A 24,694-nucleotide genomic window follows, 5' to 3' on the forward strand; every position below is an offset into this window, starting at 1 on the left:
GCAGCTAAGCGTCCAACTCTTGATTTCGGCTCAGGTCATGATGTCATGGTTTGTGGGTTCGGGCCCTGCATCGGGCTGTGCGCTGACATTGCAGAGCCTTCTTGGGATTCTCTCTCTCCCTCTCTCTCTGCTCCTTCCTCACTTGTGCGTGCATTCTCCCTGTCTCCTGTCTCTCTCAAAAAACGTTAAAAAATTTTTTTTCAAAACTTTAGAAAAAAAACCACGTGGATTCACTCATATGTGGAATTTAAGAAATAAAACAAACAAGCAAAGGCAAAAAAGAGAGGCAAACCAAGAAACAGACTCTTAACAACAGAGAAAAAACTGGTGGTTACCAGAGGGGAGGTGGGTGGGGGGATGGGGAAAATAGGTGATGGGGATTAAGGAGTGCACTTGTGATGAGCACTGGGTGTTGTATTGAAGTGTTGAATCATTAAATTGTACACCTGAAAATATTACACTGTATGTTAACTAACTGGAATTTAAATACAAACTTTAAAAAATAAACATGTGGAGAGGATAGTGGAAGTGGAGGGAAGGGGACACCCCGGAGAAGATGGGTTTTCCCTTAAAATGGTAGAGTGAAAGTAACTTTTCAGATTTGAACTTGAATTCTGATTTTGCCACCTATTATATGACAATGATCTCATGGACTGTTTCTTTATCTGTAAAATAAGACTATAATACCTACTTCTCAGGGTTTTTATAAGGATTAAGTAAAAAATATATTTATATAAAGCAAGTAAGTACTGTAGTGCCTGGGACACTCAGGTGTCAGTTGACAAATGAAGGCTTGTGACCTTATTTCTGTTTATCTGTCTCCTATCCCTCACCCTTAATCTCACAAATACACTTCATTCCCCACAAAGGAAATAAGTCTTGTGTTTTTTTTTTAATGACCTTTAGAGTTCAGTCATCATATCACCCTCTAGTGGAAAAAAATATAAATAAATAGATAAATACTTGAAAGAGTATAGTTGTGGATTGGGAACAAACTGTAATAAGCTGAGCGCATATCTGATAAAAATAAAAATGTGAGGGGCGCCTGGGTGGCGCAGTCGGTTAAGCGTCCGACTTCAGCCAGGTCACGATCTCGCGGTCCGCGAGTTCGAGCCCCGCGTCAGGCTCTGGGCTGATGGCTCGGAGCCTGGAGCCTGTTTCCGATTCTGTGTCTGCCTCTCTCTCTGCCCCTCCCCCGTTCATGCTCTGTCTCTCTCTGTCCCAAAAATAAATAAAAAACGTTGAAAAAAAAAAATTAAAAAAATAAATAAATAAAATAAAAATGTGACATAAATTTCCAAGGCAATGCTATTCACAGATCTTCCCAGTTGATAGGTATATGCAATTTCCTTTAATTAGAATTTGTCAGGTTTCTCTAAACTTCATTCTTTTAAAACATGTTTGTTTATTTTTAAGGTTTATTTATTTTTTGAGAGAGACCAGAGACAAAAAACCAACATTTTTGTTGGTGATGGGGAAGATGGTATGAAGAGGATAAAGGAGTATATATCATCATGGGTTCTGTTTTCACTCTGCTAGATAACTCCAAAATTATGTCTTGAGCGCTCCTCATTCACCCAAGCCTCAGTCCTGCATTTCCAGTTGTCTCTTGGGCATTGTCATCTGAGTGATCCACTGAATGCTAAAATTACTATTTCTTCATACCAATTTTTAATTTTCCTCCTCAGATTTTCTGGTCTCTGTTAGTATCCTGATTTTCTTCTGGTCCTTTGGTGGAAAAATGGTTTGACTTTTTCTTATCTTCTAAACCTATAGGCCCACTGAAGAGTTTAACAGACTTGAATACTTGGTCTTCCTTTTACTTACCCCCAGGTGCTTGTAAGATCCAAATTGGACAGTCCGTGTTTAAAAATGTTAGCAGCATCTTTGCTTATGTTTCTGTTTCTTTGCTTAGGCTACAGTGTGATGTGCTTGACAATGAGCTAGCAGTATGAATGATTGGATGAATTTTTAAAAAAACGGATTTTTATCTCTGTATGGATTAGTAACCTCAATATAAATATCTGGTGACTGACTTCCCACTAATGAAGTCAAATCCATAATTGGACATTTGAAGTCTTTCACAATCATACTGTAGTGTCTTTCTACCTGATTTCATATCCATGGATCCACTTGCTTTTAATGATCCCTGTTTCTCTCTAGCTGGCCAGATCCTTCAAACCCAGGTCTGATTCCATCTCTATTTTTATATCTTCTTAGAATTAGAAAAGTCATTGAACTACTTTTTGACTCTTTACATTACACAGTTCATTTGGTATTGCCTTATGACTTTTGGGTAAGTTTTGTCTTGAGTTGACAGTTCCTACTTTTTTTTTTTTTGAACAGTAGAAATTTGATGTATTTGTCTCTAGTGCTAATTTAGGTTGAGAGTTACAATTCGCAAATTGTAATGTGAACAATTCTCATTTCACCTCTTAAGATGTACCCAGGCTAGACTATAAATTATAAATAAGCATGACATTTAAATTTAGATTAAAACTCAAATATGCAATATAAAGATAGTTACATTGAAGAATGTTACAATACAATTAGCCATTCTAGGGTAAGACTCTCCTGAGAAGTTGAAATTCCAATTTAAGAACCATATTGCTAAGATGCAGAAATTAATTGAAGGCAACTTCTATAACCATTAGCAATCATCTCTTTGAAGAAAATTTGACAACAGGAAAATACTTAAAAATATAATGTTTGCTGAAAATACAGAACTCAAAACTGTGTATACATTATGATCCTACTTATGAAAGAAACATACATTAAACCTGTATATGCATGGGAAAAGATCAGGAAGAAACCACATGTTAGGAATTCCCTCTGAATATGGTTATTTCTATTATATATTATATACTTTTCAGAATTTCCCAAGCTTGCTACAACAAGCATATATTACTATGATTTATTAAGAAATAAACTGTATCTCCTGGAAACTAGTTCATATTTTACTTAGTCCTTTGAATAACTTCCATAATAATGCTCCAATAGAAGATTGAACAGAAAGGACCCCTCATACAGAAGGGCATTATATAATGATCTCTTCATAAAAATGCAACTGAATATACTGGAAAGCAATGAACTCTAAGAGTTCTTTGTGTAACCAATTCTTCGTATTTCTGGAACTCAGGTACCACCCTGGCAATTTTCTAAGGTCAACTTCCCACATTATTACAAGAGTAACAGTTAGTATAATAGTACCTTTTTTTAATTTTCAAGACATTTATTTGTTTATTCAAAATGTTTATTTTTGAGAGAGAGCATGAGTGAGGGAGGGGTAGAGACAGAGAGGGGGACAGAGGATCTGAAGCGGGCTCTGCCCTGACAGCAGCCAGTCTGTGTGGGGCTCAAACTCCCGGACTGTGAGATTATGACCTGAGCTGCAGTCAGACACTCAACTGACTGAGCCACCCAGGTGCCCCAGGACATTTATTTAATACGTAGTTTCTTTAGAGAGTTACTTAGAATAGCCTTGACAGCAGTTTTGGCTGTCCATGAAACGTGAATATCATTTAAAAATCTTTCTATAGGCAATTTCTGAGTCTTTTAAAACATATTTCTAAAGTGCTCTACCGGGAAGTCACCAGTGCTTTCCCTCCCCTCTGCTATTCCCAACCCCGTTTCTTCAAACTAAGTAATGTATTTAAACTGCTTAGGTTTTTCCTCCTAATTTTAAGCCTCCTGAGATAATGTCTGAATGAGAGGGGACCTTTGAGGTTGCCAAGTCCAAACTTGTGCCTTTGGCTTTAGCAATAGACTTGGGCTTCAAAATGAAGTCATCACAAAGAAAAACTACAGTGTGAAGTAATATATTTTTAGACAGTTCTACATGATGACATCTGTTACTCTTCTTTGGTCCTTGTTCTTCCATCTAGAGCAGTGACGGCCCTTCTTCTAGAAGACTGGCTGTCATATTTATCCATAATCTTTTCTCCAGATTGAATCCCTTCAGTGAGTTTTCCAAGGTCACCCTCCTTGTTGCTCTTCTCTGGACAGGTTACTCTTGAAGTGTTATGTCCCATAGTCAACGTGGTGCTGCTGACATGTAGTAGAGCCTGACTATTACTGTTCCTGTTCTGAACCTCATCAATATAGTGAAATAGCATTGATAATGATATTAATAGTGATAATAAACCATTTATTGAACACCACTTACTCTGTGTTAGGACATTGTGGTACATTCTTTCCTTATAGAATCTCATCCTGTTACGTAAGTTCTAATTTTTATCCCCATATCAGAGATGAGAAAGAAGAGGTAAAGTAATTCATCAATGGCCAGTCAGCTGATTAATAGTAGTGGAGCTAGGATTTGAACCCAGGTATCATTCTGGGTCCAGATTGCAATTTGTTAAAATTTGAAAATTCAGTGAAACTGTAATTTTAGGAGGAGGTGGACTGTTGACTAACCCATAAAGCTACCACCCTAACATTTGTTTTCATGCCGCCAAAAGTTACCCCAACTTAATCTCTGCTCCCATGGTATATTTAGTATGACTCCTATCACATTGTATTAAAATTGTTTTGCTGCCTCCCTGTTATTCAAGCCCTTTGACTTATTTATCTTGCCTAATAATATTTGTCAGGTATAAGATGCCCCATTACCTAATAACTTGTCAGTAAATAGTGAATAAAGTTACATATTACTTAAAAGTCCTTGACTACATGGATATGTATTTTGCATAAACAGTGATCAGTGTATATGCCGTTTTGTATTCCTGCTTTTAGCAACATTTATGTGCAGGTTTTTATGTAGACATAAGTTTTCAACTCCTTTGGATAAATACCAACAAGCATGGTTGATAGATAATATGGTAAGAGTATGTTTAATTTTGTGAGAAACTGCCAAACTGTCTTTCAGAGTGGCTGTACCATTTTGCTCTTCCACCAGCAATGAATGAGAGTTGCTATTGCCAGCTTTTGTTGTCAGTCTTTTGGATTGTGGCCATTCTAATAGGTGTGTCGTGATATCTTATTGTAGTTTTAACTTGAAATTTTGTAAAGACATGATGTTCAACATCTTTTCATATGTTTATTTGCCATCTTCTTTGAGGTGTCTTTTTAGATCTTTTTTTGCCCATTTTTTAATTGAGTTGTTCATTTTCTTATTGTTGAGTTTTAAGAGTTCTTCGTATATTTTGTTCAGCAGGCCTCTATCATATTGTCTCTTGCAAATTTTTGTCCCAGTCAGTGGCTTGTGTTCTCATTCTCTAGTCATTGTCTTTCACAGAGCAGAAGTTTTTAATTTTAAGGAAGTCCAGGTAATCAATGATTTCTTTCATAGACTGTGCATCTGGTGTTGTATCTAAAAGTCATCATCATACCCCCACAGGGCCATCTACATTTTCTTCTATGTTATCGTTTAGGAGTTTTCTAGTATGTGTTGTGTATTTAGGTCTATGATCCATTTTCAGTTGATATGTGCACGTGCATGGCCAGTTGTTACGGCACCAGTTGTTGAACAGTCTTCGCCCCATTGTATTATCTTTGCTTCTTTGTCAAAGATTAGTTGAATATATTTATGTAAGTCTGTTTCTGGGCTATTTTGTTCCTTTTTGTTTGTTTGTTTCTTGTATCCACAAGATTTTTTCTGGGTAACCTGTGGGAGTCATCACTGGATAGCTCCTCTCTGTTGAATCCCAACCCTCGAGTGTATAGTTTGGGCCGGTAATGTTAGGCAGACTTCTGTGCTGGAAAGAATAGGAGGTAAGAAGAGCTGTCTGTCTGCTCTCTCTCATTTACTAGGCATAGTCCTCGGGCTCATCCACCAACCTCCTTGAGCCTCAGTTTCTTCACCATTAAACAGGAATAGAGTAGCTGCCCTTACTGCAAAAGTGTTGTATGGAGTTTAAATGAGACGATAAATGTGAAATGCTTTGCAAATTTTATTTATTTATTTATTTTAACATTTTTAAAGTTTATTTATTTATTTTGAGAGAGAGTGCGCCAGCAGGGGAAGGGCAGAGAGAGAGAGACAGAGACAGAGAAGGAACAGTGTGGAGCCTGATGTGGGCCTTAAACTCACAAACCATGAGGTCATGACCTGAGCCGAAGTCATGATTGGGATGCTTAACCGACTGAGTCACCCAGGTGCCCCTGCTTTGCAAATTTGAAAAAGCCGTACAGACATAGGAGATGATCATTTTTATTGTCCTCTTTATTTCTACGTTAGGTGACATGACCACAAACAAGGCAGGGATATATCCAGTGTTGCTCTTCGTTTATTTTTTCTTATTCATTTACTTTTAGGGTTTCTTTTTTTCCAGTCAAGATATGCATCTTTGCCCTTGTGATCAGTGAGGGATTCCTTCCAACACGATAAGAGGTGAACGTAAGTGCAGATAAGCTCATTATTGCAAGTTTCAAGATCTACTTACAGTGGAACAATACTTGTGCATTATCAAGAAAGCAAGTTTGGAAAGGAAATGACATTTTCCTTTTTGATTTGTCCTCTTACCAATACAACACTGTCTTGATTATTGTAGCTTTATAGTAAGTCTTGAAGTTGGGTAGTATCAGTCTTCTTTGTTCTTCTCAGCCCTTCTCGATCTTTTGCCTCTCCACATAAACTTTCGAATCTGCTTGTTAATATCAATAAAATAACTTGCTGGGATTTTAATTGGGATTGCATTGAATCTGTAGATCAAGTTGGGAGGAACTGGCAACTTGACAATATTTACTCTTCCTATCCAAGAACATGGACTGTCTCTTTACGTAGTTAACTCTTTTTTAATATCTTTTATTAGAATTTTGTAGTTTCCCTCATCAGATCTTATACATATTTTATTAGATATACTTAAGTATTTATTTTGGGGGGTGCTAATGTAAAAGGTAATGTGTTTTTAATTTCAGATTTGCCTGTTCATTGCTGTTACAGGAAAATGATGGGCTTCTGTGTATTTACTTTGTATCCTGCATTCTTGCTGTAATTGCTTATTAGTTCCAAGAGTTTCTTTCTTGATTCTTTCTGATTTTTGACATAGGTGATACTCTCATTTATGAATAAAGGCAATTTTATTCTTCCTTCCTAATCTGCAAATCCTTTATTTCCTTTTCTTGTCTTAACTGCTTAATTAACTAGGACTTCTAGTATGATGTTGAAAAGTAGTAGAGAGTGGGGTGCCTGGGAGGCTCAGTCAGTTAAGCATCTGACTCTTGGTTTTAGCTCACGTCATGATCTCACAGTTCATGGGTTTGAGTCCCACTTCAGGCTCTGCACTGACAGCAGGGAGCCTGCTTGGGATTCTCCCTCTCCCTCTCTCTCTGCCCCTTCCCTGCTCGCACGCACATACATGCTCTCTCTCACTCTCTTTCTCTCAAGATAAATTAATAAACTTAAAAAAAAAATTGATTTAAAAAAAAGAGACAGAGAAGTAGTAGTGAGAAAGAAAATCCTTGTCTCATTCCTGATCTTAGTGGGAAAGTTTCTTACCATTAAGTGTGGTATTAGTTGTCAGGTTTTTCAGATGTTTATCAGGTTGGTGAATTTTTCCTCAATTCCTAGTTTGGTAAGAGCCTTTGTATCTTTTATTCTTTTAAAGGTAATTATTATATGTATAATATATACAAAATTCAAAAACCTTCTTATTTCCTTCATCTTGTTTCTACCCTACTCTCTACCTGAGAAGTGGAGGTTTATTTGATATTTCTGAGCATAGAGGAATTTGGGTTACTTTGATATCTTTGCTTAAGCTTTTTCCTCATCTTTTAAATGTCTTCTGTCCTCATCAAGATCCATTCAGAGCTCACCTTCTTTAGGAATATTTCATAGAAATCTGAGCAAAATTCTGGATCTCCATTAGCTCTTTGTTTTTAACTTATATTGTGGTAATTATAGTCACTTTTTTCCTAAAATTTATGTGTATTTAGATTGTTGACAGACCTGATTCTCTGAGATTCTCTGTGTCTTAAAGGACCTTGTACTCTGCATACAGAAAATGCTTAAAAAACTTGAACTTTCAGAAAACAAAATCTTTATGTATTTTGACAAACACTGTCCAATTTAATCCTGTTCCACTTAATGTAAACATTTACAGGTTTTTGAACCTGAGGATAAAACTTTAAATTTGTCCCTTTTAGATTTTCTAATTTGTAATTTTCCATTGTGCCTCCATTCTCACTCAGTTTCCATTTCACTCCTTCTTAATGAAGGATTATTTCATCACCAAGATTATTTTATCAAGATTCTGTCTTCTAGCATTTTCTATGTTCCTCCCAGTTCTGTAGTTCTCAATGCATATGTATCCACATCCAAATAATTAAATCAGTGATATTTTCAGTGAGGAAATGAAAGCTAGGTTGAGACCTTAAAGGCTAGGTAGGAATTAGTGTTGTGGGAGGCTATAAAGAAATGAAAATAAGGAATCATAACTTTGAATAGTGGCGGAAGTTTTAGAAATAAGTATAGAGCCTTTCTAGGTGACTCTTTGAATATATTCCAGATGTCTGTGTGGGTTTATATTGGGCAAATTTATTTAAATTTTCTTTGTTTACAATTTGTTTCTTAATGGTTTGCCAATAGCTAATGGGTACTTTAAAAGATTGTTTACAGAGTTTCCATGGCATAGGCAACTTACCTTCCCTTGACATTTAGAGGACTGATCTTGGTGCCAAGTACAGGAACTTCACAATATCTTCCTATAGTTTCTAAAGTTTTAACTTGGAAATATTATTTGCTTAATGTTACATGAAGTGAATGAGATAGCAGAGAGTTTAATTTAGATTTTGTTCATATACCAGTCACCCCCTCCCCATCTTTTCCTCCCCAAAACTTCAGTATGTAAAAACAATATTTAAAAAAATAAGGCAACATAAGTTTTAAAAATATTTACAAATCTATAATAAACTTGGGTCCATTTTGAAATTAGTGTTTCATCAACTTTAATTTAGACAGTAGTTATTGATTACTAAGCCTTTTATCAGTGATTACAATCTTAAGAATCTTATTAACAAGATTCTTTTCTGCTTACAAGTCTTCTTTTTAGTTTGACTCTTATCCTAGAATCTCAATCCTTCTTTGACTTCTCTTCTGGGGAACAGTTTTCATGTCTTTCCTTGCTTTGTTTGCTATATTGAATCTCTTATCTATAAATTATGATAAAGAGAAAAGCCAGGTTGGATGAATTATAGAAGTAGAACACAGAGAAAAAGTATGGGTAGAGAATATAAATTAGCTGTGTTTTAAATACCTAATTTGTAGTCATGATACTATTATTTTTGTTTCTTCTTTGAAAATGGCCTTAAATTCAGTGCTGTTTAGTTTTAACTGAGAAATGCTGTTTGTTTGTTTGTTTGTTTTTTCTATTTAGCATTGGGATTTTTTAATGGGAAAATGTTTAAAAGCCTTTCAGAATTCTTTTAGTGAACACTCTAAATGTGGATAGTAGTTTCAAAGAAGGCACAGGCAACTAAAGCCACAAGAGGTACAACTTAGGTTTTTGTGGAAGTCATACATGAGTATATTTAAACATATTTAGTAAATCAGGGAAAGTTTACTATGAAATATCATATAAGAATTAAGAATTCATCTGTTTCTTCATTGAACACTAGAGGGCCATATAGTACCTTATTGTTATTGATTGAGCTGCTTTTAACGTATTTAAATATATTTAGTAATTGCTTGTCTCTCTTCTACTTTGTGTCCTAGTACACTGTTTCTTGCTCAGAATTTGAAAATAATGTTTAGAGTGGTTATGTGCATTGATATGTGAGATACCTAGAATTGTCCTTTTTTATTTTTAACCAGGCACTGTATATCTTTATCTGGCTGTTTTTAAACAGCAATAACAACAAAAAGTGAAGAAAGTAAACGTTGGGATAAGTGTACATATGTGCATAAACTTTGCTTTGAGAATATAAGAATGTTTTTAAGAAATTTCTCAAGTAGCTGCACATAAATGCAATAAAACCCAAAAGTCTTGTCATTGTTAACTGCTCTGGGCTTCCTCAACATACATGTGAGGAAAGAATGATCCCTCCAAGCGATCTACTCCAAATTTCCTCTTGTGTGAGCATTGAGGTAATTTTGCATGGTGTAATCACCTCAGCATCCTGAACTAAAAAAGAATATTTGAACAGATGATTGTTCTTCCTCATTTTCTTTTGGTTGCTTGGGGTGAGAAAATGAAAACTGTAATCCACAAGGTCCAAATATATCTGATGAATGAGTGTGGAGAAAGTCATGATTGAGCCAGTAAGATTACTCAGGCTCTTAGGAACTGCTGGGTGTGTGTATGTGTCAGGACCCACGTGCACGCTACTGTGCATGTGTGTCTTCCCAAAAACGTGTGAATATTCAGTTTAAAAAACCCATAAACATTGTACAGGCTCCAGAAACTGGCTTTGAGTTACATTTAACCTATAGACTACAACTGATCTTTTTCGTCTCTTTTTTTTTTTAATTGAAGTATAATTGACATACTGATCTTTGATACCTTATAAAGAAGTTCAACATCTCAAGTAGAGCCTTGGTTAAATTTTTATTTCTCCCCCTAAATATACTTTAAAGAAATAATGACAAGTTATTATTTATTGTGCTTATCAGTTGTCATTTTAATTTTTTTTTTTTTTTTTAAATTTTTTTTTTCAACGTTTTTTATTTATTTTTGGGACAGAGAGAGACAGAGCATGAACAGGGGAGGTGCAGAGAGAGGGAGACACAGAATCGGAAACAGGCTCCAGGCTCCGAGCCATCAGCCCAGAGCCTGACGCGGGGCTCAAACTCACGGACCGCGAGATCGTGACCTGGCTGAAGTCGGACGCTTAACCGACTGTGCCACCCAGGCGCCCCTGTCATTTTAATTTTTATATTATGTTTTCAGAGGAGAAAATAAGGACATTTTCTCTTTAGCTACTATTTTTACTTTTTGTAAAGAAAGATTTGGTAGAACTCAATGAAACACATTGTTTACAGGTAGAGGGGAGCATGTAAGAGGATTCATGTGACAGAAGGGGCAATAATACATTTAAAGACTTAACCTTATCTTTTGAGTTTCTCTCCCTTAGATATGTTAATTTTAATATCTTAAATCGTTATCTCAAATTAGTACTATAATGAAGTGATAAATTGTAGTCTTTAGTTCTGACTTTTCCTGAGGAGATAGTCCTGTTGAATACTGATGACCTTCTATTCAATTTAAAATCATTGCTTTGTAAATGTATTCTTTAACTGGTAAAGTTATATTTTCTTTGTGTTTGTGGTGTTTTTTGTCAGTCTAGTTTTCTCAAAACGTTTATTGCTGTCTTTTTGACAGACATGAGCTTAAGTGGTTAAACACTGAGCTTGAATTCTGATCTTTTTGTTCAGGTGATGAAATTAGCTATTCATAGTATAATCTACTTGGTGAATGTTCTGTGGTCCAGAGTATAAAACAAGTAAAAAGAAGAGATCAGTATCTGGTTATGGTGAGAGACACTTGAATGGCTTCTTCCTTGAGGAGAGATATTAGATGCTATTGATGAAGACATTAAAGTATTTATTATCTTTTCAGCATGTATCTGGAGAAAACATTGCCTTATTAGTTAAAATTGAGTTCAGGTTAGCAATATGACTGCACCAAAAGAACTGCTATTTTTCTTCTAAGATGTGCCACAATTTTATATTAACTTTTGTGGGAATGGGAGGGAGGAATGTGTGGCATTTAACATTACTATGCTAAATACCTGCATCCACTGTAAGGGCATTTCGTTTCTAAAAGGTTAATGCAAGAGGGGCAAGTGCAGAATTGAATGTGTGTGGTGTTTTACAAAGGTAAAAGATCACTTTGATTCCTTCAAAAGGCAGAAGGTTTGGGAAAATCAGGTTAGTATGAGTAGTAGAAACATTTCTAGAATCTCATTCACCTGTATCGTAAGTAGTTTCCATCAGTGATTCCTCGATCATACTGAAATGATTTTCAACCAGAGAACTTTCTTAAGCTCACTTCTCTATATCACAGTTTATAGGAGACACAAACTCAAGAGATCATCAGGGTCAGAAAAGTAATTTAAGTTAATTTAATTGACTAAACATAAGACCCAGAGAGCCAGAGCATTTCTGAAGGGGGTTAGTGTGAAAATTGCAATCCTAATATTGCCTTATTTTTCAATTTTTGAAAAGTCACTGGAATTCTGGAATTGTTAAGTTTTTTATAAGTTGGTGTTTTTCACCAGGTCCAAGTTTTTCAAAAGCATTTCTTAGGCTGGTTTGACCTATGGACCACCAATTTTTCACTAGACATGATACGAGGGAAAAGAGTGTGCTGTTCATCACTCATTGCATAATTAAAATAATTTGCATCAGTGTAGATCCATTAAGAGCATGAGGTTGTTTGGAGTAAAAGTACAGCATTTACATAGCCCATTAAGTGCCTTAATCAGTGACTTGAGGACTTTTTTCTTTATGAATTTAATGTACTAGTTTTAGGTGTTAAACTGCCAAATAAATTGGCCTCATTTCAAAGAAATGTGTATCCTAATTTCCACAGGTAATTTGAGATGGCCTATGTGTAGGAGAAACACATAGAATAAAATGATCAAATGTACATGAAAATTAGTACCAGGTAAAATACTGGAGTAGATTATGAAGACCAAGCCAGGAGAAAAGATGAGGAAAGAATTATGATGAAATGGAGTAAGGTTGGCCACTCATAAGGGCCTGTACCAGTATTCTTCAAGGTGTGACCCTATACTAGATGTGTCAGAAACATCTGGAGTGCTTACTAACGATGCAAGTTGCTGGGTTACATTTCAGAACTACTTAACCAAATCGCTTGGGTTGGGATGTGCATTTTTAATAAACTCCCATGATTCTAATACAGATTAAAGTTGGCAAAATACTGGCCGATAACCTTGTCTCTCTGTTTCCTTGTGATTAAAATGAAGAGGAGGATATGCTGGTCCTCTCTAAGAAAGAGAAAACAAGTCAGTCTCTCTCTCTCTCTCTCTCTCTCTCTCACACGCGCGCACACACACACACACACACACACACACGTAACCCCTTTTCCTAATATATAAAAGGAATTTCTCACATGGGGCTTCATGAATGATTCAATAGACTGTGCCCTCAATAACATACCTATAACAAATACAAATGCTTATGAATAGCAGTAAGCAGAGACTGTGATCTCTGTAGTCACACTGTGAAGTTTTCAATTATTAGCTCTGTAACTTCGTGGCAATTTGACCTTGGGCAAACTGTTAACTTCTCTTGTAGAGTTATCTTAAGGATGATAGTAGCATCATCAGTAATACAGTGTTGAGAGGATTCAATGAGACAGTATACATAAAGTACTTAGAACAGTGGCTGGTAGATAGTAAGTCCTTAATGAGTATTAGGTATTATATTTCATAAGATTTATTATTGTCAGGTTACACGATCATACTAAAACTGACTTAACTACTTCAGGCTAGATAACATGCTATGCAGAGTATTTTTATTTCCAAAGATACTTATCTCTTAGATACATTGAAACTATTCCACTGATTTTTTGCCTAAATTATTGTGACTTTTAGCATTGAGTCCAGCTGTTTGATATTTATAAATTTTGCCCCTGCTAACCATGAAGCACTTTTGCTCTCTAACAGATTTTTTTTTCTCCTTCTAATTGGTTGTTAATGTTAACCCTAGAAGGAATTTGAAAGAGAACCTGAAAGTAAATTTTGGTGGTATTGGGGCTTTGGGTCCTCATGTGAAAATGTTCAGAAGAGGTGGAAATGCTAGTTCTATTCTATAATGATATGTGGGTGTTCTTGAACTGAATAGCTGGACCTAGAATAAATGCAAAAGAAGATTCTCTTTGGTACTTCTATAGAAATCCTATAATTAATTACTGCTTAATACTACAGAAATACCTAAATTTCTCGCAGTTAAGAGATGATTATAAACAAATGATAGCAGTCATTATGAATGGAAGAATAGTTTTCAGTCAGGTTGAAATTATTTCTATTTCGGATGCATTCTAGAGAGCACATTTTGTAAAATGTTGGTATAGCTACTAGCTGCATCTGATACAGAATGCTAACTTGATTCCTCCTAGTAGTAAGAATCCTTGGTAGCATCTTGCATGTAAACTTTAACTTCCAATTATATAAAAAGTAAATAGAAGAATGATGATTGTTTTTATAGATCACCAGGGCTAAAAATAGTGTATAAGATTATTATTGTTTGGTTGTTTGTTTTTTTTAAGCAAAGGATTTACTTTGTTCAAATGTACCATGTCCTGCTGTTCATTTGGTCTTTACCGATGCTGTTATTGAAGGTAGCTTCTCTGCTCTAGAAATCACAATTGCTTTTAGAAGCAGCTTGACTTTCAAAGTGAAAATGCTTTAATTTTCTGTTTTTGGTTGGTCTTAAGTGGAAATTTCTGGTTATTGAGATCAGATGCAAATAAGGAATGAAGTATGAAGAAAGTACTTGTGAATTTGTAAAATAAGTTATTCATTTGCTTAGTTCCAGATGTTGGTTTTATATGTCTACATTATAAATTTCGTTTTCAAGAATGAATTGTTTGTACTTTGCCAATATGCTGCCATCTGTCTTAGGGTCTAATGAGTGAAAACTTTAAATATGCTGAAGTGCATCCATAATGTTTATCACTTTCAGTTTTCAGTTTATTTTGTAATACTCATTCACTCTGTTAACTGGTTCATAGAAGAGATTAAAATTTTAAGAGAATTCTTGTATATCATTTAGCTATCAATAATCTTATATTTAGTTTTTGTGTTTTTTCACTCCAGAACAGAGCAGAGATTGCAAATTGCTTATATAGTATTTTTTTTAACACACTCAAATTTGTTGCCAATAATTGAAAATCTGGAGAGTTCACATAAAAATATTGATTTTTTTATTTTGCAGATGTGTAGTATCTGGCTTTACTAAGCTCATGTGTATACATAACAACTATCATTTGCAATTTTAAATGGGCTTTCCAGGTCTTAAACCTGACCTGTTTCCTTCATTTTGCTGCCTGCTCCTCTAGTCATTTGAGTTTGGTTTGAATAAAGACAAGCATGATTTTAGGAAATCCAAAAATAAGTTGAGTTTTCCTTTATTTGTCACATATCAAATTCTTTTGGATATACATTCATACCAGGGCAATGTGTAACAGTTTGTCAAGTTTATTATTAAAATAGCCAGAGACTTGCTTAACACCTCATTTCGAATTGGGTATCATCAAGGTGAGAATTTGTCACCAAAACTTTTGCCACCCTCCAAATACCCAAATTTTCATCCTTGATCCCCTGTTATCCTTTCCATTCTCATTTAGTTTTGAAGTTAACACTCTACTATGATAATATTTATCATATTACAACAGTAAACCAGTGTTCATGGTGCTCCTTGTATTATTGTAAGATGTTTCAGTTATCTGTTGTCACTTAACCAGTCATTACAAAGCTTTATAGATTATAGCAAACAACAACTCATTTACTATTTTTCATTGTTCTTTTAGGTTATGAATTTGGGAGGGGCTCACTTGGGCATTGCTAATTCAGGGTTTCATTCAGATGGTGTCTACAGGGGAAATAAGAGTTTAGAACAGCTGGGGGCTGGCCAAGAATCTTTTTCTTGGGACACTTGGGTGGCTTAGCCAGTTAAGCATCCAACTTTGGCTCAGGTCATGATCTCATGGCTCGTGAGTTCGAGTCAGGCTCTATGCTGACAGCTCAGAGCCTGGAGCCTGCTTCGGATTCTGTGTCTCCCTCTTTCTCTGCCCCTCCCCTGCTCGTGCTCTGTCTCTCTGTCTCTCTGTCAAATAAATAAATAGACGTTTAAAAAATTAAAAAATAAAAAGGAATCTTTTTGTCTTCATATAGTCTCAGGACTTCTACATGTGTGGTCTTTTTACCTGGGCTATTTTAAGTTTCTTCACAGCATGGTGGCCTCAGGGCAATTAGGCTACTTAAAACAGGGCTACCATGTGAGTATCTCAGTAAGTAAGGTGGAAGCTGAATCTCTTAAGACTTATACTAGAAAGTCACATAATGTAACTTACACATTTTCTTTTGTTTGAAATAAACTTCACTTGTCAGTGGAATGCGTGTCAGAGTACATTGTAAGAAGAGCATGTAAGATGGGGGATATTGCAATGACCATCTTTGAAAAATACAGTCTGCTATAGGGGGATCATAATATCTTTGCTTTTATAACTGTTTCTTTTTTTCTTTTCATTTGGACTTCATAAAATTCAGGCTCATTAAAGCAGATTCCATATATAATATATGTGTCTTACACAATACTTTATTTCAGTTATCTAGAGCTCCGTTATCTGGCAAACTTACATACCTGAAACATATACAGTAAAACCTTGGATTGCAAGTAACTTGTTCTGTGAGTGTTCCACAAGATGAACAAACCTTTCTAATAAATTTTAACTTGATAAATGAGTGATGTCTTGCAATATGAGTAGTATGTGACGCCAAGCATCACATGATCACAGCTGAGCCAATGGTTCTTGAAATTCACTTTGATATATGGGTGCTTTGGATTACAAGCATGTTTCCAGAATGAGTTATGCTCACAAACCAAGGTTTCCTGTATCGTAAAAAGTAAAACTCCAAACAGCCCAATTATAAAGTACACAAGTAAGTTAGGTTTAACATTCTATAGAATGGAATATGCTTTAAAAAGAATTTTTTTTTTTAGTATTTATTTTTGACAAAGACAGAGTGCAAGTGGGGGAGGGGCAGAGAGACAGAATCCAAAGCAGATTCCAGGCTCTGAGCTGTCAGCACGGAGCCCAACATAGGGTTCACACCCACCAACCTCGAGATCATGACCTGAGCCAAAGTCAGATGCTTAACCAGTTGAGCCACCCAGGCAGGCACCCCAGAATAGAATATGTTTTTAATACAGAACATGAGTTTAGGAATTAGACATGCTAGGGTAAAAATCTCAACTCCACTGCCTCGCAGCTCTGTTGCCTCGAACAATTTTTTAAGCCCTTTGGAGCTTCAATTTCCTTGTCTATAAGATGTAGGATAATGATACTTCCCAGTCTTTTCTAATATTTAAGTGAAATATAACATGATCTACTAGGAACTCTGTCAGTGTTTAATTCTTCTCCCACATCACTGTATCAGTCTGAAAAAAATGCATCATATTTTCTAAGCCCTATAGCCGTAAACTTCCTTTATATCTCCTATTGGTCTCTGATAGTCTCCTAGCATCCCTGGGCTTCCTGCTTCCATCCTGTGATCTTTGTTTTATGCATAACCAAGAATTACAGGGATGGAATTTTACTTTTAATCTTTCTTAATAACCAGTTAGTGTTTTATTTCCTGGGAAGAATGAAAACTTAGACTACAGTTTATTTTAAACTTCAGCTATAAAATTAATGTTAGTGTGTAATTTTGACAATGTAAAAGGCCAGTGGTATCAGCTGTCAGCCCATGCAGGAATGAGACCCTATATATGTCTTTTCTGTAGCTTAATTGTATACTTAAAGTATATTCTATGCTTAATGAATAATTCTATACTTAAACTTGATGTTAAAGTGAATATTGATAAATGAGTACTTTGCCAGTATTCACTGAATATTGGTAAATCTCACATGCTTTCATAGCATATTACTGAGAATTATATAAGTGAAATTGTGGAACTATGTTCATCTCAAAGTAATTGTTTTTTATTTATAATTGTGCCAAACTTAACAGTATAATAAACATAGTTGTCTTCCCCCTCTGATTTTACTTTTTAAATTGTCAACATGGTCAAGTATCTTACGTTTCCATAGATTCAGCTCTTTATTTTTCATAGGATAAGTTTCTATAATGTGTTAAACCATCAATTTGGTGAACTTAACTACATTGGAGCTTAATATTTTTAAAGCTGTACTGAAAAACCACCTGCATGACATTATTATCATCATTATTATTAAAAGATTTATTAATATTATGCCCTTATTTATGACTCCCTGACCCACAGCACTCTTCAGAATTTTTTTTTAATTTTTTTTTTTTTTTTGAGAGAGAGAGAGAGAGAGAGAGAGGGAGGCAGAGAGATAGAGGGAGGCACAGAATCTGAATCAGGCTCCAGGCTCTGAGCTGTCAGCACAGAGCCCCGAAGCAGGGCTCGAACTGAGGAACTGCCAGATCAAGGCCTGAGCCAAAGTTGGATGCTTAACCGACTGAACCACCCAGGTGCCCCACTCTTCAGAATTTTTGTAGGAGAAATAAATAATTGATAAGTAATATTTAGTTTAACTGAAGGGTTAATGAACCTTTAATGCTTAAACTTGTTCATAAAAGTAACTTAAATGACGTGTCTTCAAAAACCAATATTAGTTTTTGTCTTCTTTCTTACACCTAATTTTATTTTGAGGATTGTGGAAAATTAAGTTGCTTTAAATCACTTTGTCATCTCATGAGGCTTTTGCATGACTGAAATACCTGTAATTACTGAGTCATTTTTGTCATAGTTGACTTAAAGGTATAACTATAATAATCATCAACTGAATTCTTGGTGAGCAGCTGTGCAAGACCACTTTAACAGCTGGGGTTAACTCAGCACAGACTGTAAGAGTTAAACTTAATCACGAGGCAAGTTATAGGTTAAAGTCATTAAGGACTTCATACTGGGCATTTCTGAAATACTTAAAAAATTTAATCCTATAGTTGGATTTTTGTTTTATCACAAATATTTCTTTAAATGTTTAATGAAAGAATGAGAAGTTTCATTTTAATATAACAAAGTTCTAAGACAAATATGGCAGTAAAATCCAAAGTTTGCTTGTTTAAAAAAATATATATATATATATTCTGATGTCACTAAGCTGCTATGGTAAGTAGGAAATAAAAAAATATATAAATTATTATGGTATAATATGGAACCAGAAAAATCTCAAAGATTATTTTTCTTGAATTTCATCTGATTACATCATGTAGCTTTTTTCCAGTGAAAATATTTTCTCATCATTATACAACACTAACATATATTCACAATAAAGGGATAGTTTTTAGAAGGTATACACAAATGAATTGTAGCAGTGAATTTTATCTAGATGTATTTTGTAGCTATACTATTCACCAAACTATAATAAAGGAAGGCTCACCGAATTGACAATCCAACACTATTCCAAGAAGGCTCTATACGTGGTACCAACAGAACTGTAATATCCTCTTAAAACTGCAAGAGACTTCATTCTCAGTCATCTAGTCCAGCCTCCTCATTCTAGAAATCTGAAATCTGAGACTAGTTAAGAGACTTATATAGGGTCACTGGTTAGTGGTGGAGCTGAAACTAGAACTTAAAATTCACCCAATGTTTTTTGGATGCTGATACATTTCCCTGGAGTATCAACTGCAAGTAATTTGGCTGAGAGTTGATAGATGCAACAGTTTAGTCAAGAATAATTTAGTTGTAAATAAGTTCATGAATAGTTGGGTTTTTTTGAATCATGAAATTTCTAGTGTACCATGGGTATAGTTTTGTCATCATTTTGAAGGACTTGTCTGATCAGTTTTTCTATATTTTACTTTTTATAACTTTATTTTTAGCCAATCATTTAGAAATAACAGGAAAATTCCAGTAGAATTCAGAAACAACCTAAATGTCCAGCAGTCAGATCTTGGGTATATAAATCAAAGCAGTTGTAATACTTTATGTAATCTGCTATTGTAGCATTTTTACTTTGACATTGTAAAGTATGTACATGATGCATACATAATGCTTTTATTTTGCAAATGTCTGATTGCCGGGTCACATTTTTATAACACTTGTATAAACTGCATGTGCTGTTTCAGAACTCAAGCTAATTTCTCTTACGTAGTTAGGGGCTGCCCTTGGTGCCCACGTAAAGAAAATTAGCAGGGAAATACGTTCAAGACACCCAGTGGATGCCTAAAACCCTGGATAGTATCAAACTCTGTAAATACTATGTTTTTCGTATGCAAACAGACTTATGATAAAGTTTAATGTATAAATTAGGCATAGTAAGAGATTACCAACAATAGCTAATAATAGAATAATTATAATAGTATACTAAAATCAAAGTTATGTGAATATGATCTCTCAATATTGTACTAACCCTTCTTCTTGTGATGGTGTAAGATGATAAAATGCTCATGTGATGAGATGAAGTGAGGTGAATGGTGTAGGCATTGTGGTGAAGCATTAGGTACTATTGACCTTTTGGCAATATGCCAGAAGAAAGATCATTTGCTTCAGGACCTCAATTGACCATGGTTAACTGAAATGCTGGATAAGGAAGGGACTGCTCCGTTAAATGTATACATGACTATCTCAAATATATTATAATTGGAAGTTGTAATCTTAGTTGAACACTTTGAGCATTTAAATGTCTTTTATAACTTTTTAAGGAATCATTTTGAATGTTTTTAATTTTTATAAAATGTTTCTATTCATTTGACCTATGCCTTTTGTGAATAATAAAATTTTAAAGGGAATGCCATATATTTATATGTTTCTTGCATTCTAAATCTGATTGTATTTTTGTTTCTACAATTGAAGTAACAGTCTGTTGTTCAGATTTTTTTTTGTTTTTTTTTTTGCAGTTTTTACAAGCTTGACCATTCATTTATCATTAAGCAAAGAACTTAATTTCTTGATTTATCATTGTTTGCCTCTGTTTAAATTGCTCTCTTTTTACATAGATTGCTTAGACTAGGAAGACACTTTAACACTCTGGTATCTAAGGTGTTAGGAAAGATGGAAAAGAATGACTGACATACAGAGAATAATGTCTCATTCTGTATCCCTGAATACATCAATATGTTTTATAATACCATATTCTTGTCTCAAAAGGATCTGGAGTCTGATTTATTTCACTTTTATAGTGGTATAATATTTAGCATCTGGAATTTTTTCTGTTTCTACCAAAGTGTAAGTCAAGTCACTTGTTTAAATTCATAGAGGTAGTGAATGATACGGAATTTAAATGATGTATGCTGATATTCTTCCTGTCAGAAGTTTTCGATATGAGACTTTGTAAACTCTTGGTATGAAATCATTCATACTTGTAGGTAAACTTATCTTCCAAGTGAGTTGTTTCAGCTGATTCAAGAATAGTTTATGAAAATGGAAAATCTTTAAGCTACTGTGGCCTTTGGTCAAGAGCAGTTAAATCCTAGCCTTCAATATAGTAATAAATGAAAGAAAAGGTAGAAATCCAGAATAAACAGCTGTAAATCTTTTTGTAGCTGTTGTAAGAGAACTGGAATGTATGGGACCGTAATACATTTTAGAAGTACCATATTGGTGATATTTGGTACACTAGCATTTATATATAATCATCTTTGACCAATAAAAACTTTTCGAAGAAAGAAAATCAGAAAGTGATGCGTGGGCAAAATACCTTACAGAGATCTTCTCTTTACCACAAGTTCCCTAATGTTGTATTGTTGGATGGATAGTCAGTGACATCTGGAATCTTAAAAGACATCACAGCTTCATTTTTAGGTAAAAATTTTGTCAGAATTATGGAAGCCTTTCTAAAACTTGTAGATGATTATGTTTTAGGATATTCTATCTTAAAGTTATTACAGATGGATTTTAGAATCTCTGTTTGCTGTCCTAGTGACTTTTAAAATTGAGACAGAATACAAAGCTCTATGTGATTTTTGATCCTAATGGAGTGGCGGTAGGTAGTGGTGGTGGTAGTGGTAGTTGTCTTTGTCGTTGTCGTCGTCGTGGTCGTGGTCGTGGTCGTAATCGTAATGGAAGCTAACAGTACTGAACACTTACTAGATGTGAAGCATTGCTCTATGTGCTTCACTTACATTAACTAAGTCAATACTGGTATAAATCCTGGGAGGAGGTTTTATATAGATGAAACTGAGGCATAGAGTCATAAATTTAAGGTCAAACCACTCATAAGTAGTAGAACTTCAGGCTTTGGATTAAGGTAGTTTGGCTCTAGCATTGATGCTCCTACTTACTATATAGCATCTCGTTAATATTTGTTCATAACATCTTAAAAAGAGTCTGTCTTTTTGAAGAGTTGAGCTTGGGAGGAGAGTTAATAAATAAGAATATCTTAAGTGTTTTAAAAAATATGATTGACTTGGGGCACCTGGGTGGCTCGGTCAGTTAAGTGTCCGACTTCGGCTCAGGTCATGATATCACGGTCTGTGAGTTCGAGCCCCGCGTCGGGCTCTGTGCTGACTGCTCAGAGCCTGGAGCCTGTTTCAGATTCTGTGTCTCCCTCTCTCTCTGCCCCTCCCCTTTTCATGCTCTGTCTCTGTCTCAAAAATAAATAAACGTTAAAAAAATTTTTTTTTAAAAATATGATTGAGACCAAGACTTTACTTTTTCTTGAACATATGGAACTAGGTGCATTTTAAAGTGTTAACAATTAGAGTTCTTCTATGCATGGTCCTCATTGTTGTTTTTTTTTTCTTCTGTATTTAAAATTTTGGTATTTTGAATGTTTTCATGCTGATTGAGAACATTACTTTAGAAGTACTGTTAACTTGACTCCCCCAAAATGATGAAACTTGGTAGTATATACTTTGGAAAATTAATACTCACTTTGCTCAGTTACTAGTAATATCTCTTTTTTACAGACATATATTGTAGCACATAGTTGGATTTAGTGTTTGGTTTGCTAGTGTTGCAATACTCTGTACTATCCAGTTGAGGGCAGCTATTTACTGATTTAAAAAAGTGAGTTGAATTAAATGTCATTACTTTGTGTTCATCAAAACTTGGTTATCTAATGTAAAACACATTTAATATACAAATAGCCTTTACTACTCTTATCATCATAAATAATTTCTTAAAAATGAAAAGCTAATATTCTGCTTCATAACAATTTCTGCCCTCTTACAAGCAGGAGAAAGAACACTGTTCATTTTAATTTTAATTTTCTTAGTCCAAATTTTTTTTTTAGTTCCAAATCTTTTTTTTTCTTTCTCCTTAGGATCAGACTCCAAGGAAATTAGAGAGCTTCATATTTTCCTTTAAGACTATCTACATGTAAATACATGTAACTCTAAAGTTCTTTGATTTTAAATCTTTAAAAAATTTAAAATATAAAAAAGTTTATATTTAAAGTTTTAAATATAAAAGTGAAAAACTTATAATTTTCATTATATTATCTCTTAATCAGTGGATTAAGTAAAAGTTAAGTTTGGAGTTGATCTGTTTGATTCACGTTTCTATGCAGAAGAATATGTTAAACTTGTGGAATGCAGTATGTTCTTCTAATTTTTCTGCATTAAAATAACATGTAGTTTAAATTATATCTTCTTTGTGGTTCAAAGAAAGGAATTTTGAAGGTTTAATTAAATAACTGATTTCAAAGGTAACACTGAGAATTTTTTTGAGAATAAAGAATGTCAGTATACATAAAATGATATATAATATTAACAAAGTGGATACTGATAGTAACTTGGAAAGGGGCATTCAATGGGAGCTACTGCATGCAACAAAGGGATTTTTCTGATAAGGAGTAAGATCATGTTATATTGGGGGAAAAAAAAGTCTTGTGTTAAGAAATAAAGTGAGCATCAGAAGAGGTGATAGGACTAGAATGAGGCTGGAGATATTTATCGCCCCCGTTGGTGAGGCTGGAGACATGGTTATCTTAGATATCAGCCTCACCTTTTTTTTTTTTTTTTTTTTTTTGGGCCATATCAAATTAACGATTCCCAGTACACTCTCTTCTATCCCTAGATCTCTGGGGTTTTTTTTTTTTTTTTTTTTTGGGAGGGGGGTGGGGAGAGGGGTGATTATTGTTCTAAATTATTTACTTTTTTATTAAAATAATTTTTTTTTGTTGTGGTTAAATATCCATAGCATAAAATTTACTATTTTGACCATGTTTGAGCATACAATTCACTGGCTTTAAATACATTCACAATGTTGGGCAGAACATCTCCATCTCTATCTCTAGAACATTTTAGTCTTTTCCAACTGAAACTCTGTATCCATTAAAAACTCACTTTCTAGACCTTTCTTCCACTTGCTGCTGGCAACCACCATTCTACTTTCTGTCTCCATGAATTAACCATGCTAGGTACCTCATGTAAGTGGAATCATACAATATTTCTCCTTTTTAAACTGACTTATTTCACTTAACCATTATATCTTCAAGGTGCATGCATGTTGTAGCATATACCAGAATCTCCTTCCTTTTTAAGGCTGAATAATATTCCATTGTATGTATGTACCACATTTTGTTTGCTCATTCATCTGTCAGTGGTTACTTGGGTTGCTTCCACCTGTTGGCTATTGTGAATATGTTGCGACATATGAATACCTATTTGCGAGTCCCTGCTTTCAGTTCTCTTTTGGGGGGGCGGGGGGGAGGTTTACCCAAAAGTGGAATTGCTGGATCATGTGGGAGTTTTTTGAGGAACTGATACACTATTTTCTACAGTAGCTACCTCCCACCAGCACTTACATTTTTTTTTTTTTTAATTTTTTTTTTGTTTATTTATTTTTGAGACAGAGAGAGACAGAGCATGAATGAGGGAGGGTCAGAGAGAGAGGGAGACACAGAATCTGAAGCAGGCTCCAGTCTCTGAGCTGTCAGCACAGAGCCTGACGCGGGGCTCAAACTCACAGACTGTGAGATCATGACCTGAGCCGAAGTCGGCCGCTTAACCGACTGAGCCACCCAGGCGCCCCCCAGCACTTACATTTTAAGTTCCCATCAACAGTAAACAGTGTTCCAATTTCTCTACATCCTTGCTACCACTTCTTATGGTGTGTGTGTATATCTGTAGCCATCCTAATGGGTGTGTAGTA

At 34.9% G+C, this 24,694-nt stretch overlaps 1 protein-coding gene across 4 annotated transcripts in view; it reads left to right on the top strand.

Moving 5' to 3' along the window:
* The window catches only part of FBXW7 (F-box and WD repeat domain containing 7), a 229,737-nt gene that overhangs the window by 140,927 nt on the left and 64,116 nt on the right, over positions 1 to 24,694 (top strand). Inside the window, exon 5 of one of the 4 annotated variants that reach the window (XM_058721165.1) lies at positions 6,256 to 6,768. The exons of the other annotated variants lie outside the window; for them this stretch is intronic. Within the exon in view, the coding sequence (XP_058577148.1) occupies positions 6,256 to 6,306 (51 nt within the window). The 3' untranslated portion in view covers positions 6,307 to 6,768. Of the gene's footprint in view, positions 1 to 6,255; positions 6,769 to 24,694 lie in introns of those variants that run through there. 4 annotated transcript variants of the gene reach the window in all.

Source organism: Neofelis nebulosa, chromosome 3 (genome assembly GCF_028018385.1).
Source record: "Neofelis nebulosa isolate mNeoNeb1 chromosome 3, mNeoNeb1.pri, whole genome shotgun sequence".
Taxonomy (NCBI): domain Eukaryota; kingdom Metazoa; phylum Chordata; class Mammalia; order Carnivora; family Felidae; genus Neofelis; species Neofelis nebulosa.